This window comes from Pelodiscus sinensis, chromosome 3, assembly GCF_049634645.1.
Source record: "Pelodiscus sinensis isolate JC-2024 chromosome 3, ASM4963464v1, whole genome shotgun sequence".
NCBI classification, from domain to species: Eukaryota; Metazoa; Chordata; order Testudines; family Trionychidae; genus Pelodiscus; species Pelodiscus sinensis.
In genome coordinates, this window is record NC_134713.1 from 195,812,761 (window position 1) to 195,824,434 (window position 11,674).

At 47.7% G+C, this 11,674-nt stretch overlaps 1 protein-coding gene across 5 annotated transcripts in view; it reads left to right on the forward strand.

Annotated features, from left to right (window-relative positions):
- The window catches only part of KIZ (kizuna centrosomal protein), a 100,759-nt gene extending 90,610 nt beyond the window's left edge, over positions 1 to 10,149 (forward strand). For 2 of the 5 annotated variants that reach the window (XM_075925796.1, XM_006116240.4), the window contains exons 10-11: positions 3,976 to 4,016; positions 8,857 to 10,148. In XM_075925796.1, coding sequence (XP_075781911.1) covers positions 3,976 to 4,016; positions 8,857 to 8,951 — 136 coding nt within the window. In that variant the 3' untranslated portion in view covers positions 8,952 to 10,148. Of the gene's footprint in view, positions 1 to 3,975; positions 4,017 to 8,856 lie in introns of all 5 variants that reach the window. The other 3 variants (XM_075925798.1, XM_075925795.1, XM_025181305.2) reach the window with 3 other exon arrangements.
- The last annotated feature ends 1,525 nt before the right edge of the window (positions 10,150 to 11,674 follow it).

An 11,674-nucleotide genomic window follows, 5' to 3' on the forward strand; every position in this document is an offset into this window, starting at 1 on the left:
TTCAGAGAAGAACAATAAAAATGATTAAAGGTCTAGAAAACATGAGGTATGAGGGAAGATTGAGAAAATTGGGTTGGTTTAGTCTGGGAAAGAGAAGACTGAGAGGGGACGTAACAGCTGTCAAGTACTTAAAAGGGGAGAGAAATTATTCTCCTGAATCTCTGATGACAGGACAAGAAGCAATGGGCTGAAATTGCAGCAAAGGAAGTTTAGGTTGGACATTAGGAAAAACTTCCTACCTGTCAGGGTGGTTAAGCACTAGGGATGTTAGCATGTAGCCATTTACACGATTAACCAATAAGCCTGGGATCATCAGTTAATCCTGACGGTTACATGGAACACGCCCCTTGCTGCCTCTTTATCAGAGGCAGCAAGGGGTCGAGGTGGGAGCTGATGCCCTTGCTGGGTCCCCACATGTGCTAGCTCCCGGAGCCACCTCTGTCCGTTAACAAATGTGTATTTTGTGTAAATGTCTTACACATGTTTACATGCAGGTGAGCAAGCAGGAGCCGGTGCTTGTAGGGAGATGGCTTTTAAGCAGAGCGTTAACGTTCTCATGTTAGTTTACCAAACTTCATTTAAAATAAAGGAAAATGAATTTGTCCAACAAAAAAGGTTTCAGCATTGTTTTTATTTATGGCAGGGATGGGGCATCTTTTTTGGGTCGGGGCCACTGACCCGCAGGCAAATCAGTTGGGGACTACGCACGTGAGAAGCCAAAAAATCCCTGCAAAACCCCCAACCCTCACTGATGTGGCCCCCAACTGAGACACCTCACTCCCCTGGAGCTCCAGACCCATCAAGGGGGAAGGAGGGAAGGGACAGGGAGGACTGAAGTTCATGGCTTCCCACAGGCCACATTAACTCTTCTGGGGTTCTGGAGTTGGTGGATTTTGTGGAACCTCCCCCCCCAGGCTCTGGGGTGGGGCCAAAACTGAGGGGCTCAGTATGCAGGAAAGAGCTGTTAGCAAGTGGGATAGGGATCAGGATGGGGATGCAGGATCTGGGTGGAAGGTGAGGTGCAGGAAAGGGTGAGGGGGTGAGATCTGGTGGGTGGTGGGGTGCAGAAGCAGGTTGGGAGTAGGATGTCTGTCCGGGGGAGGGGAGGGTGCAAGATTGGGCTGGGGGTGTGGGGTCTCGGCAGGTGAGGAGTGTGTGAGGGGGATGGGGTACAGCGTCTGGGCATGAGGGGGGACATATGCTTCCTTCCGCTCCCTGCACCATGTCCCAGGCATGGCCTCCTGCTGCTCCTGTTGGCCAGATTCCAGCCAATGGGAGCAGCAGGGAAAGCCTCCAGGCAGCGCATTCATGCTCTGCTGTTCCTCCAGCAGGGGAGTGAGAGCAACAGCTCGTTGAGCCATTTCTGACTCCACTTCTCCTCCTTCCCCCACAGGCCGGAGCCCGCACTGGTGCTCCACTTAAGGGTGGGGCAAGGCTGGGTGGGACACCAGCACAGGCTCCCTGCTGCAGGGAGAAGGAAAGGGGTTGAGCTCAAGCTGCGGACCACCTGAGAACCATTGGTCTAGATCAGGGGTTCCCTACCTTTTTCGGTCCCCGTGCCCCCTTGGCTTTTAGTAAACCTTTCCGTACCCCCTATTCAATATGAAAGGAAATAAATTCTAGACTCTAGAACCCACAACTTTTTTCACGAACACGACTACTTTTGGAAAATTTCAATTAGGATAATCTAGTATTTACCAAATATTCCCCGTACCTCCTTGACAAGCTTCTCGTACCCCCTGGGGGTATGTGTACCCCAGGTTGGGACCCCCTGGTCTAGATGGTGCTTGGTGCTGCCTTGAGGGCAGGGGACTGGACTTGCTGACCTCTCAAGGTCCCTTCCAGTTGTCGTGTTCTAGGATTCGATGCGATAATAATCAACCCTCACTGCTGGATAATGGAAGACGAAGAAGCGGACGGAGTACACACAGTGGCTACCCACCGATTAGTTTGCGAAGCTGAACTATGAAAAAGGACTGGGTCTTCTCACAGAAGTCTCCTCGCTCAGCAACGAGGGCAACCGAGTCGAGCCCAGAAAAAAATGATGCTGCATTGAAAACAACTTCTCCTGAAATATATTTCTGTAGCCTGACTCGGTAAGGTACAGAGTGCCTCCAGAGACGTGCCGCCAGCTCCTAAACTAAATGGAGATTACTGGCAAGCCTGAGCCCTTCACCCCGGTTTCAACAAGCCATCCCTTCTCAGCAACGTGTGCAAGACCCCTTAAAGGAAAAGAGACTTGAGCATGTGCTTAAAATTAGGCACCTCCTTTAAGTTCATTGCTAAATGAATAGAGATGGCTGTCCGCAGACGTACTTTGTTGAACTGCAGCCGAGGCTGCAAAGCTGAATGTTAATAGACCTCACCTTGAGGGCAAAATGTTTGCTTTGTGTGGGGAAGAGCTTTTAAAATTCCTGAAAAGGGGGCTCAAATGGATTCCAGTGGAATGATAGAAAGATGTAAGATCCATGCTGTAAGATTAATGAAATAATTTGCTTCGGTGAGATATATTGAAAAGTTGGGTAACTGAATAGTTTCTTTTTAAAAACATTTGAAATTATAATCTACGTGAATGTAAATTCTCCCGTTTTAATATTTTGGTTGAACAGCGGACATTTTAGAAGGGCAGTTAACATGTTGTGGACCTTCTAGGATTTTTGCCCACATTTAAGAGAAATATAAAATAACTTATTACACAACTCATCATATTTCTTTTACTAAAAAGGGTAACACCTGTTATAGCAGTAATGTAATGAAACTATCATCTTGCTCTTGAGTTAAGTTTATCTTTTCAGTTTTTCATTAGTCGATCTTATCAAAGAGAAGGGTTATATTTACTCCCTTACTTACCACTGGGGTCACTTGCTTGAGTGAGAATTTGCAGTGTCAGCCTAGACAGAGAAATGTGTAAAAGAGACAGTAAATTTTCTTTAAAGGACTATTCAGAGATTATTTGCAAAAATGTTTTCATATTTAGGATCTTTCCTTGGCATCCCTGTGATAGTGATTAGACTATTTCTTTTACATCCTTAGTTTTAAATCATTATTTTTAGGAGCTCTCTTTTTTTAAAATGGAATGCTACAGGTGTATAAAATCTTGACATAACTGATTTAAGAATAAGCCCTGTTTTTACTGCCAGGAGGGGTTTCAAATGGCAAATTGACATTTGTTTATATTTCAACAGTCTGAACAGCCGTATGACAAATATCTCCCATTCAATCTTCCTTCTAAAAATCAACGGAAAGCTTTGTTTTGTGCTTATCACCGGATTGTTAATAGAACAGTTAATTCTCCTACATCGTTGCCCCCCATGCGATTATTTCACAGCACCCACACAATACACATGCTGCACACAAAAGATCAAAATGATTCCAGCTTGTTTGAGAGATTGAAAAGGGTTTGTGATGCTCTCTAGACACAAGATCAGTCACTTAACAGAGCAGAATTGCAACTGCATATGCATCAAGGTAGATCAAAGGCAGCTGAAAGGCTGCACATTTACATAGGGACATGGGTGATGCTATGGGAACCCAGTAGCTAAGTTCTAAGAAGACTTTTGGAGACAAGGGAAATAAGGAAATGTGGTGGGGATTGTGTGTGTTTGATTGTGTCTATTTTCTTTACCATCCTGTATTTTAAAAGCTGTAAAGGTTTTGCGCACAGTAGGGACATTCCGGGCCAGTTCCTTAGCTGAGTAAATCAGCATTGATTTCAATGCAGCAATTCTGGATTACCCCAGTTGAGAATATAGCCCTGAATGTCCTTACGGTGCACAAAACCTTTACAACTGAATGTCATTGCTGTGCATGAAACTTTGCCCCTGGTGTTCTAAAACATGTTGAGTCCTACTTGATTAATCAAAAAGAGAGAGATTCAGGTACAGAAGATACTGTCTTAGAAGCATTGACTTGACTCTAATCTTTTAATAGTTTTGTACCATCTTCTGAATATGTAAATATTGCTTTGTTTTGCAGGAACACCAGCAAAAGCAGAATAACCACTATAAAATCGAAAGGTAAGAAACAAAGATCATGCTATTTAGAAATGTCTTTCGCAATGTAATGGACAGGTATATGCGAACCAAAGTAATGAGTCTCCACCATAGATAAGAGGGAACATGATAAAACTATATACAGTAAACTTCCGATAATCCGGCACCTTTAGGACCCAGGGGGTGCCGGATTATCAAATATGCCAGACTATTGGAAGGGGGGGCTATGAGGGGTCTGGGATGTGGGGGCGGCGCTGTGGGACCAACCCGGCAGCACCCCAGCTGCTCTGCCCCAGGCGTCCCCAAGTCAGCTGCTGCTGAAACTGACCAGGAAGCCCGGGGCAGAGCAGCTCCAATTGTCCGGCTGCCTGGAGCGCTTCCGGGTTCCAGGTGGTGCCGGACTAGCAGGAGTGCCGGAACACTGGATGCTGGACAACTGGAGTTTTACTGTACAATTATCAGCAGTGTTGAGAAGATGGATCAGAAGCCTTTGTCCATCCTGTCCCATAGCAAAGGAACCAGAGGAGAGTCGGTGAAACTAAAAGGTGGCAAATTCAAAACCAGTAAAAAGAAATAATTGTAACAGACTGCACAATTTAGGGGCGGATCTCCTTGCCACAATATGTAGCTGAGGCAAGACTGAGAAAAGACTGGGCATTTCTATGGATAACAAGATGCCCGGAGTTAGAAAAGTGAATGCTAACAGGAGTATTCTCTCTCAGACCTTAGGGTATCCATCAGTGCTAATTATTAGGGATTAGGAGGAGAGGTAATGGAAAGGGTGGATCACCCCACATCTGAAATGGTTTCTTGCATGTTCCTGTGAAGCATCTATTGCTGACCGTTGTCAGAGACAGTACCCTGAGCTAGATAGATCACAGATCGGATCCATCCGTGGCAATTCTCCTGTCCCTCGTTAGTTGCAATACTCTTGTTGCATAACAGGGAGCTAGCCCATTAAACCGAAGAGCATGGCCACGTGACATGTTCCACTTACAGACCCAATCAACTCCCCTTAAGCTAGTGACTCTGACCTTTCAAAGTGCTGGACATCTTCTTGTTCCTACTTAACGTCGCTCCTCTCATCTCTGCTGATATTCCACTTGTTCCGCTCAAGCCCCTGGTCCAGTGGCTCCCTTTGTATCTCTCGCTGCTTCTCCTATCTGTGCCTGCTTCAAAGAACAGGCTTCCCTCTGCTTGTGTGCGATTCGACCACCCTCGGCCTTCCAGTGCCTCTACATAGCCCCATTTCCCTCTGTAGCCTTTCAATCACAATCCACCATGCAGAACACTGAAAATAGTGAAAATCAACCCATGAATGAAACACACAAAAAATCTGCATAAACCCCCCCAAGAGATGCTGTAATAAATTAGTCAATTCAATTGATTTGTTCCGTACACGCAAACTTCGCTTCCTTTCCTTGCATCTCCTGATGTTTCCCCAATATTCTTCTCCACCCACCTCCGGCTGTTGTCTTTTGTCGTCTTGTGCTTTTGCTCTAATTCCTCTCATAAGTCTCTTAAAATAGGAGCTTGGCAATTTAAAAAAAGTTCTGAAGACATGAACTCTTAAGGAACTATAGAAATAAAAAGGGCCTTTACGGCTTTTGATCCAGGGAAGCTTTTTAGGATCCTGGGACTATGCAGGTTGAACGACTCATTGCAGTTCTAGGGGGAATGATCCTGTGTGCGTGCGTGTGTGTGTGTGAAATGCACCGCTCGTCATCCTGTGCTGTCTCTCCTGAGCAGCCCCAGACTGCTCCCGGCTTTTGGCAGCCGTCAGTGACGCCACTGAATATGCCCAAGTCTCTGCCCTGGACCCAGCTTCAAGATCGTCAGAATCCCAGACTTTGTACCGCTTAGCCTATCCCAAGGGTCACGCATCACCAGCGATGAAAAACAATCAACTTCCACGTGCCCGCTCACAAGTGAACATGTAAATCCGATTTGGGGGCATGTTGCATCGCCAGCGTCGTGTTGGCTATTTCTGTAGTCGTGATAGCTGTATGCACAAATGTCTGTGCGCCAGGGTGCATTTTTGCATGTGCAAGTGAACTTCCCAATACAGACAGATTGCTCGGTGAATGCTTTAGTGATCTCTGACGTCAGTTTTACGCCAATCCCATTGGCTTCAGTTGAGTTATTGCTGCCATAAATGAAAAGAGTTTCGGGACCTCAGTGTCTTGTGTCGGGAGCCCTCCATCCCTGGCCCTCTAATCACAGAGAATATATTCTGGAGGTGGGTAGTCTATGCTGTAATGCTAATGGCCAAAGCATTAGGAACGCCGAGGCCTCTTCAGTAGAATGAATGAGTTAACCAGCCACTTTCCTTTGTATTGCTGCCTTGTTGTTACTCCCTGGGGCAGTATGGTGCTGCCATCTGGAGTGGAGGATTGCACAAGGCAGAGGGGGTCCGCTGCTGTCGTTACTGCACACTTGGTTTATACTAACTTGGGCCACTTTGCCCCACGAGTTTGGAGAGAGAGGAGAACCTGCTGGAGCACAGATGATCCTCCAGGGGGCTCCCGCAAATTGGCTTCCATGCAGCTGGAAAGTGACGGAGGAATGTGCCATGGAGCTGGCAGTCTCCTTCCCTAGCTGGGTTCTGTTGCTGTCAGCTGCCCTTATGCTCACAGAACCAGAGAGGAGCTTTTAATTCTACATCAAGACATGGCCAACATCAGCAGCGCCAACATTTGCCCCATCTTCTCCTCCTCGCTTTTTGTAACCACGTCACTTCCCTGTGTATTGTTTTTAAAACCCAGCGCTTCAGTGCTCCTTCCCTAGTAAAAATATTCACACCAGCAGCCAGCCCGGCATTTGAGAGCTACTTTTCCTATAGCACGCCGGCACAAATGTTAGGGAAAAGTGGTTATTATATGGCATTGGTTAAGGGGTGGTTATGAAAATTATTGAACAAAGTCCCCAGCTTGAACCAAATTTATGGCAGCGTTTCTCCTTCAAGTGCATTGTATTTTCCCCCCACATTTTTAAGTTTGCAATAAGGTTCATTTCCCCCCCTCCCCCCCCCTCCGTAACTCTGAAATAAGTGCGTTTCATGCCTGGGGACACTTTGGAAGACTTAGGAATTGAAGACTGCTCCTCTCTCTGTTGGTCTACATCAGTTTCTCACTACACTTGCGAATTCCCAAAGTTAGCTCTGATTCACTCCTGCAACAAACTTGTGACACTTTGTGACATCACTGCAGTTTCTTTGCCCGCTCTGTGAGGTCAGTGTATTTATGACCTCACTTCAGGGTTGAGTAGATAGGGTATTGGAGTATGCCAGACCAAACTCCTGTTTGTTCATACACCAGACGATTGAGTAAATTGCTCTGAGTCGGAATGTTTTAGCAAACTACCTGTAGAAACAATGAAGTGGAACGTCTAAATCAGTGTGCCGTATTTGTGCACAACCATACAATTTAACAAATAACCCTTGTAAGCTATGCAGTGTGTTGCATATTCATACCTAAAAGTATAATAATGCCAACTGTAACTGTACAACGAGGCTAATACAGTGATAGGTTTTAAATTGGCTGTTACTGGTACCACCCAAGAAGGAGATCTTGGAGTCACATGGAAGGGTCTCTTAAAACATCCACAATATTCAGCAGTGGTCAAAAAGTCTAATTGCTGTTAGGGACTGTTAGGAAAGGGTTAGAAAATAAGATAAAAAAATCATAACATATCATTGTCGCACTTCATAAAACCATAGTATGCCCACATCTTGAGTACCGGGTCCTGCCCTGGTTGCTCATCTCAAAAAGGGTTCAGTGGAACTGGAAAAGGTTCTGAGAAGGACAAAAAAGATGATCAAGAGTCTGAAATGGCTTCCATGCAAGGAGGGACTTTAAAAGACAAGGGCAGGTCAGTGGAGGAAAAGAGACAGCTAAGGCAGGGAGATAAGTGTGGATAAAATGGTATGGAGAAAGTGAATAGAGAAGTGTTATTTAAGAACATAAGATTGGCCAGACTGGGTCAGACCAAAGGTCCATCTAGCCCAGTGTCCTGTCTGCCCACAGTGGCCAATGCCAGGTGCCCCAGAGGGAGGGATCACAACAGGGAATCCTCACATGATCCCTCTTCTGTCACCCATTTCCAGACAAACAGAGGCCAGGGACACCATTCCTACCCATCCTGGCTAATAGCCATTGATGGACCGAACCTCCATGAATCTATCTAGCTCTTTTTTTGAGCCCTGTTAAAGTCGTAGTCTTCACCACATCCTCTGGCAAGGAGTTCCACAGGTTGACTATGCGCTGCATGAAGAAAAACTTCCTTTTGTTTGTTTTAAACCTGCTACCTATTCATTTCATTTGGTGACTCCTAGTTCTCATATATTTACCCTTTCACACAGTACAAAACCCAGGGGTCACCCAATGAACTGAATAGGCAGCATTTTTAATCAAACAAAAAAGAAAGAATTTGTTCACACAACACGCCACTGACTGTGAAACTTATTGCCATGGGATGTTGTGGTGTCAAAGGTATAACTGAGCTCAATCAAGAATTAGATAAGTTCATGGAGGGCAAGTCTCCCAATGGCATTTAGCCAAAGATGGTGAGGGATACAGCTCCTGCTCAGTGTGACTCTAGACCTCAGAAATCAAGGGTGAACCACTCCAAAACTGCTTTGTGCACTCTCCTTCGTGTGTTGGGTCAGGCTACTGTCAGAGACAGGACATTGAGCAAGATGGACTCGTCTGATCCAGTCTGACAACTGTCATGTGCTTATGAGTGGTATAGTGTTTCTGAAAGGCTGTTGTCGGTCTTAATTCTAGTCTGCTGCAGTATGTATGCTATATATATGATTGCCTAAAAATGCTTTGGTTTATTATTTTATTGGATTTCTTTCTCCCAGCTTTCTGGGGTGAATCTGATGACAGCAACTCCGAAATTGAGGCTGCTTTGCGTCCACAAACCCATGCAGATGAATTTGATGACTTCTATGACTGACGTATTTAACATGTGTGAGGTGGGGAAATCGAAGCTATGCTCTCCTGCAGAAGCTGCAGTTTTAGTCCGTGTGTTTTGCATCCCTATCTCTGTGGTGCAGCGAATATCTTGGTATTTAGAACCTTGTTTGGCCATAGAAATGTTGACCAAATAATGATCAGTGTGTCTCTTTGTTTGCATACACGTGTTTTTTTATTAAAAGTGTATTTTAAGAAACATTTTGAATTCAGACGGATTTCTTTAAAAGTGTCCATACTTCTTAAACAGTCCGCGGAAGAGGTGTGTCAGTGGCTGACTGCTCCCCACGGCTGGAAGGACGGCGATGGGATCTCCTTACTTGTCCATTTGCATAAGCCTCCCTTTTAATCCCGATTGGTTCTTATTATTCCAGACTGGAAGACTGACTCGGTGTTGATCAGGTCCGTCAGGGCAGGGGGCTGGCGGTGTGGGGAGTGCAGGAGTCAGGGTGGGGGAGGAGGGCTCAGGGCAGGAAGCAGGCTCACCGGGGCTGCCCACAGCAGTGAGCATGGCGCTGCAGCTGCTGCCCTCCCCCTAGCTCCTTAATGGTGGAGCAGCTGCCAGCTCCTTTGTTTGGGGAGAGGGGGGAAGCTAGATGGTCTGGCCCCAGCTGCCAGCCCCCCGGGGGGGGGGAGGTTGCAGTCCCTGGCCCCCAGTGGGGCGCCTCCCTGGGGGGAGATGAGCCATAAGACTTGGGGTTCAAAGGACTATATCCAACAGTGCCCCCCATAAGGACTCCGGGGATGCAATGCCCAGCCTTTGACGCCCCGTCCCCAGGAGAGGGTGGCTGTCGGATTCTCTCATCCAGGAGACAGGCAATCAAAGGGCCAAGCTGGACCAAGACGCAGGTGGATCTGCCCAGTAGCTGTTCTGGTCCTGAGGGCGCTCACGGCTTGTGACCTTGGGGAAATCCCAGACGTGCGTTTTGAAGGACTGACGCCTCCCAGAGCCCGAGGCTGGAGCTGGGAGAAGCTTTTCTGCATGTGCGTAGGTTTGAGTCCGTCTTTTCTGTATATAACCGAGTGTGCTTGCATATACGTGGCCACCCAGCTCTTTATAACTGCAGGCTGTTAGTGTGGGCCATAAGCTCTGGAGGGAAAGCGGATGTCTTGCCTTTGTAGGGTATTTACGCTGCAGCCTCCCCTCCTGTCCCCGTGCGGCCTGGAGTCTCAGAGCCTGGGTCAACTGCTGCAGACTCCAGGGGTCCCCAGGCCCTGGGGAAATAGGGGGGCAGGAGGGGAAGGAATTCCCAGGCCCCGTGAGGAAGTGCAGTGGGGGGGGGGTGAAGGGAATCCTCATGTTCTGGGTGAAGTGGGGGGAGGGAGGAAATGGCGAGGCTCCATTGTGATGTGGGGGGGGGCGTGCTGGCTGCTCTATAACCCAGTGTGCTATGGGGGGGCCTTGCTGGTTGCTGGGCTTGGGCAGTGGGTGACTCCACTGGCGGCTATTTGTAGCACGGCCCAACAGAACAGCGGATGAGTCACGAGGCAAGGGGCTCACAAGCTGTCCGACAGGTCGCCTCCCAGGGAGAGAGACAAAGGGAGGAAGGCGGCAGGGGACCATGCTTCCCACCCCACACTCCACGGATAAGCAGGCCAGGGATCCAGTGGCTGGGGAGGGGCCTCGAGCAGCCTGGGCTTCCAACTGCGCCTGGCAGCGCTGTCCCCAGGAGCGGGTGCTGACTCGAGCGTGCAGGCCTGGCCGTGTGCTGCATGGGGCGCTCCAGAGTCTGTGTGTCCTTGTCCCCAGCCTCCGTCCAGCAGTGACTCGTGGTGGGACGCTGTCACCCCCCCCACCTCCGGGGGTCAGAAGTGTGGGTGGCCTCCCCAGAGTCTGAGAGCAAGAGCCCAGGGGAGCTGTCTCCTGGCGCTGCGCGGCGCAGACTGGCACTGCACTCGCACGGACCGCAGCGTGACAGCCAGGCTGAGAGAGCTGAGCAACGATCGCACCAGAGCCCTGCGGCGCCCGCCAACCCCACCCTATGGGTCCCCTAGACGACTGAGATATAAAAGGAGCAATCAAGGACGATAAAGCAGAAACTAAATGATTTCTTTGCTTTAGTCTTCACGGCTGAGGACGTTGGGGAGATTCCTGAATCTGCACTGTCCTTTGTGGGTGATGAATCTGAGGAACTGTCCCGGATTGAAGTGTCATTAGAGGATGTTTTGGAACAAATAGAAAAACTTAATGTTAATATATCTCCGGGACCGGATGACATTCATCCAAGGGTTCTAAAAGCACTCAAATGGGAAACTGCTGAACTATTATCTGTGGTTTGTAACCTGTCCTTTAAATCGGCTTCTGTACCTAATGACTCAAACGTAGCCAACGTGACACCAATATTTAAAAAGGGCTCTAGAGGCGATCCTGGCAATTACAGACCAGTAAGTCTAACGTCAGTACCGGGCAAATTAGTCAAAACAATAGTAAAGAATAAAATTGTGAGGCATGTAGAAGAACATAATTTGTTGGACAAAAGTCAACATGGTTTCTGTAAAGGGAAATCCTGCCTTACTAATCTGTTAGAGTTCTTTGAAGGGATTAATAAACATGGGGACAAGGGGGATCCAGTAGATATAGTATACTTAGATTTTCAGAAAGCCTTTGACAAGGTCCCTCACCAAAGCTCTTGTGTAAATTACATGGCCATGGGATAAGAGGGAAGGTCCTTTCTTGGATTGAGAACTGGCTAAAAGACAGGAAAC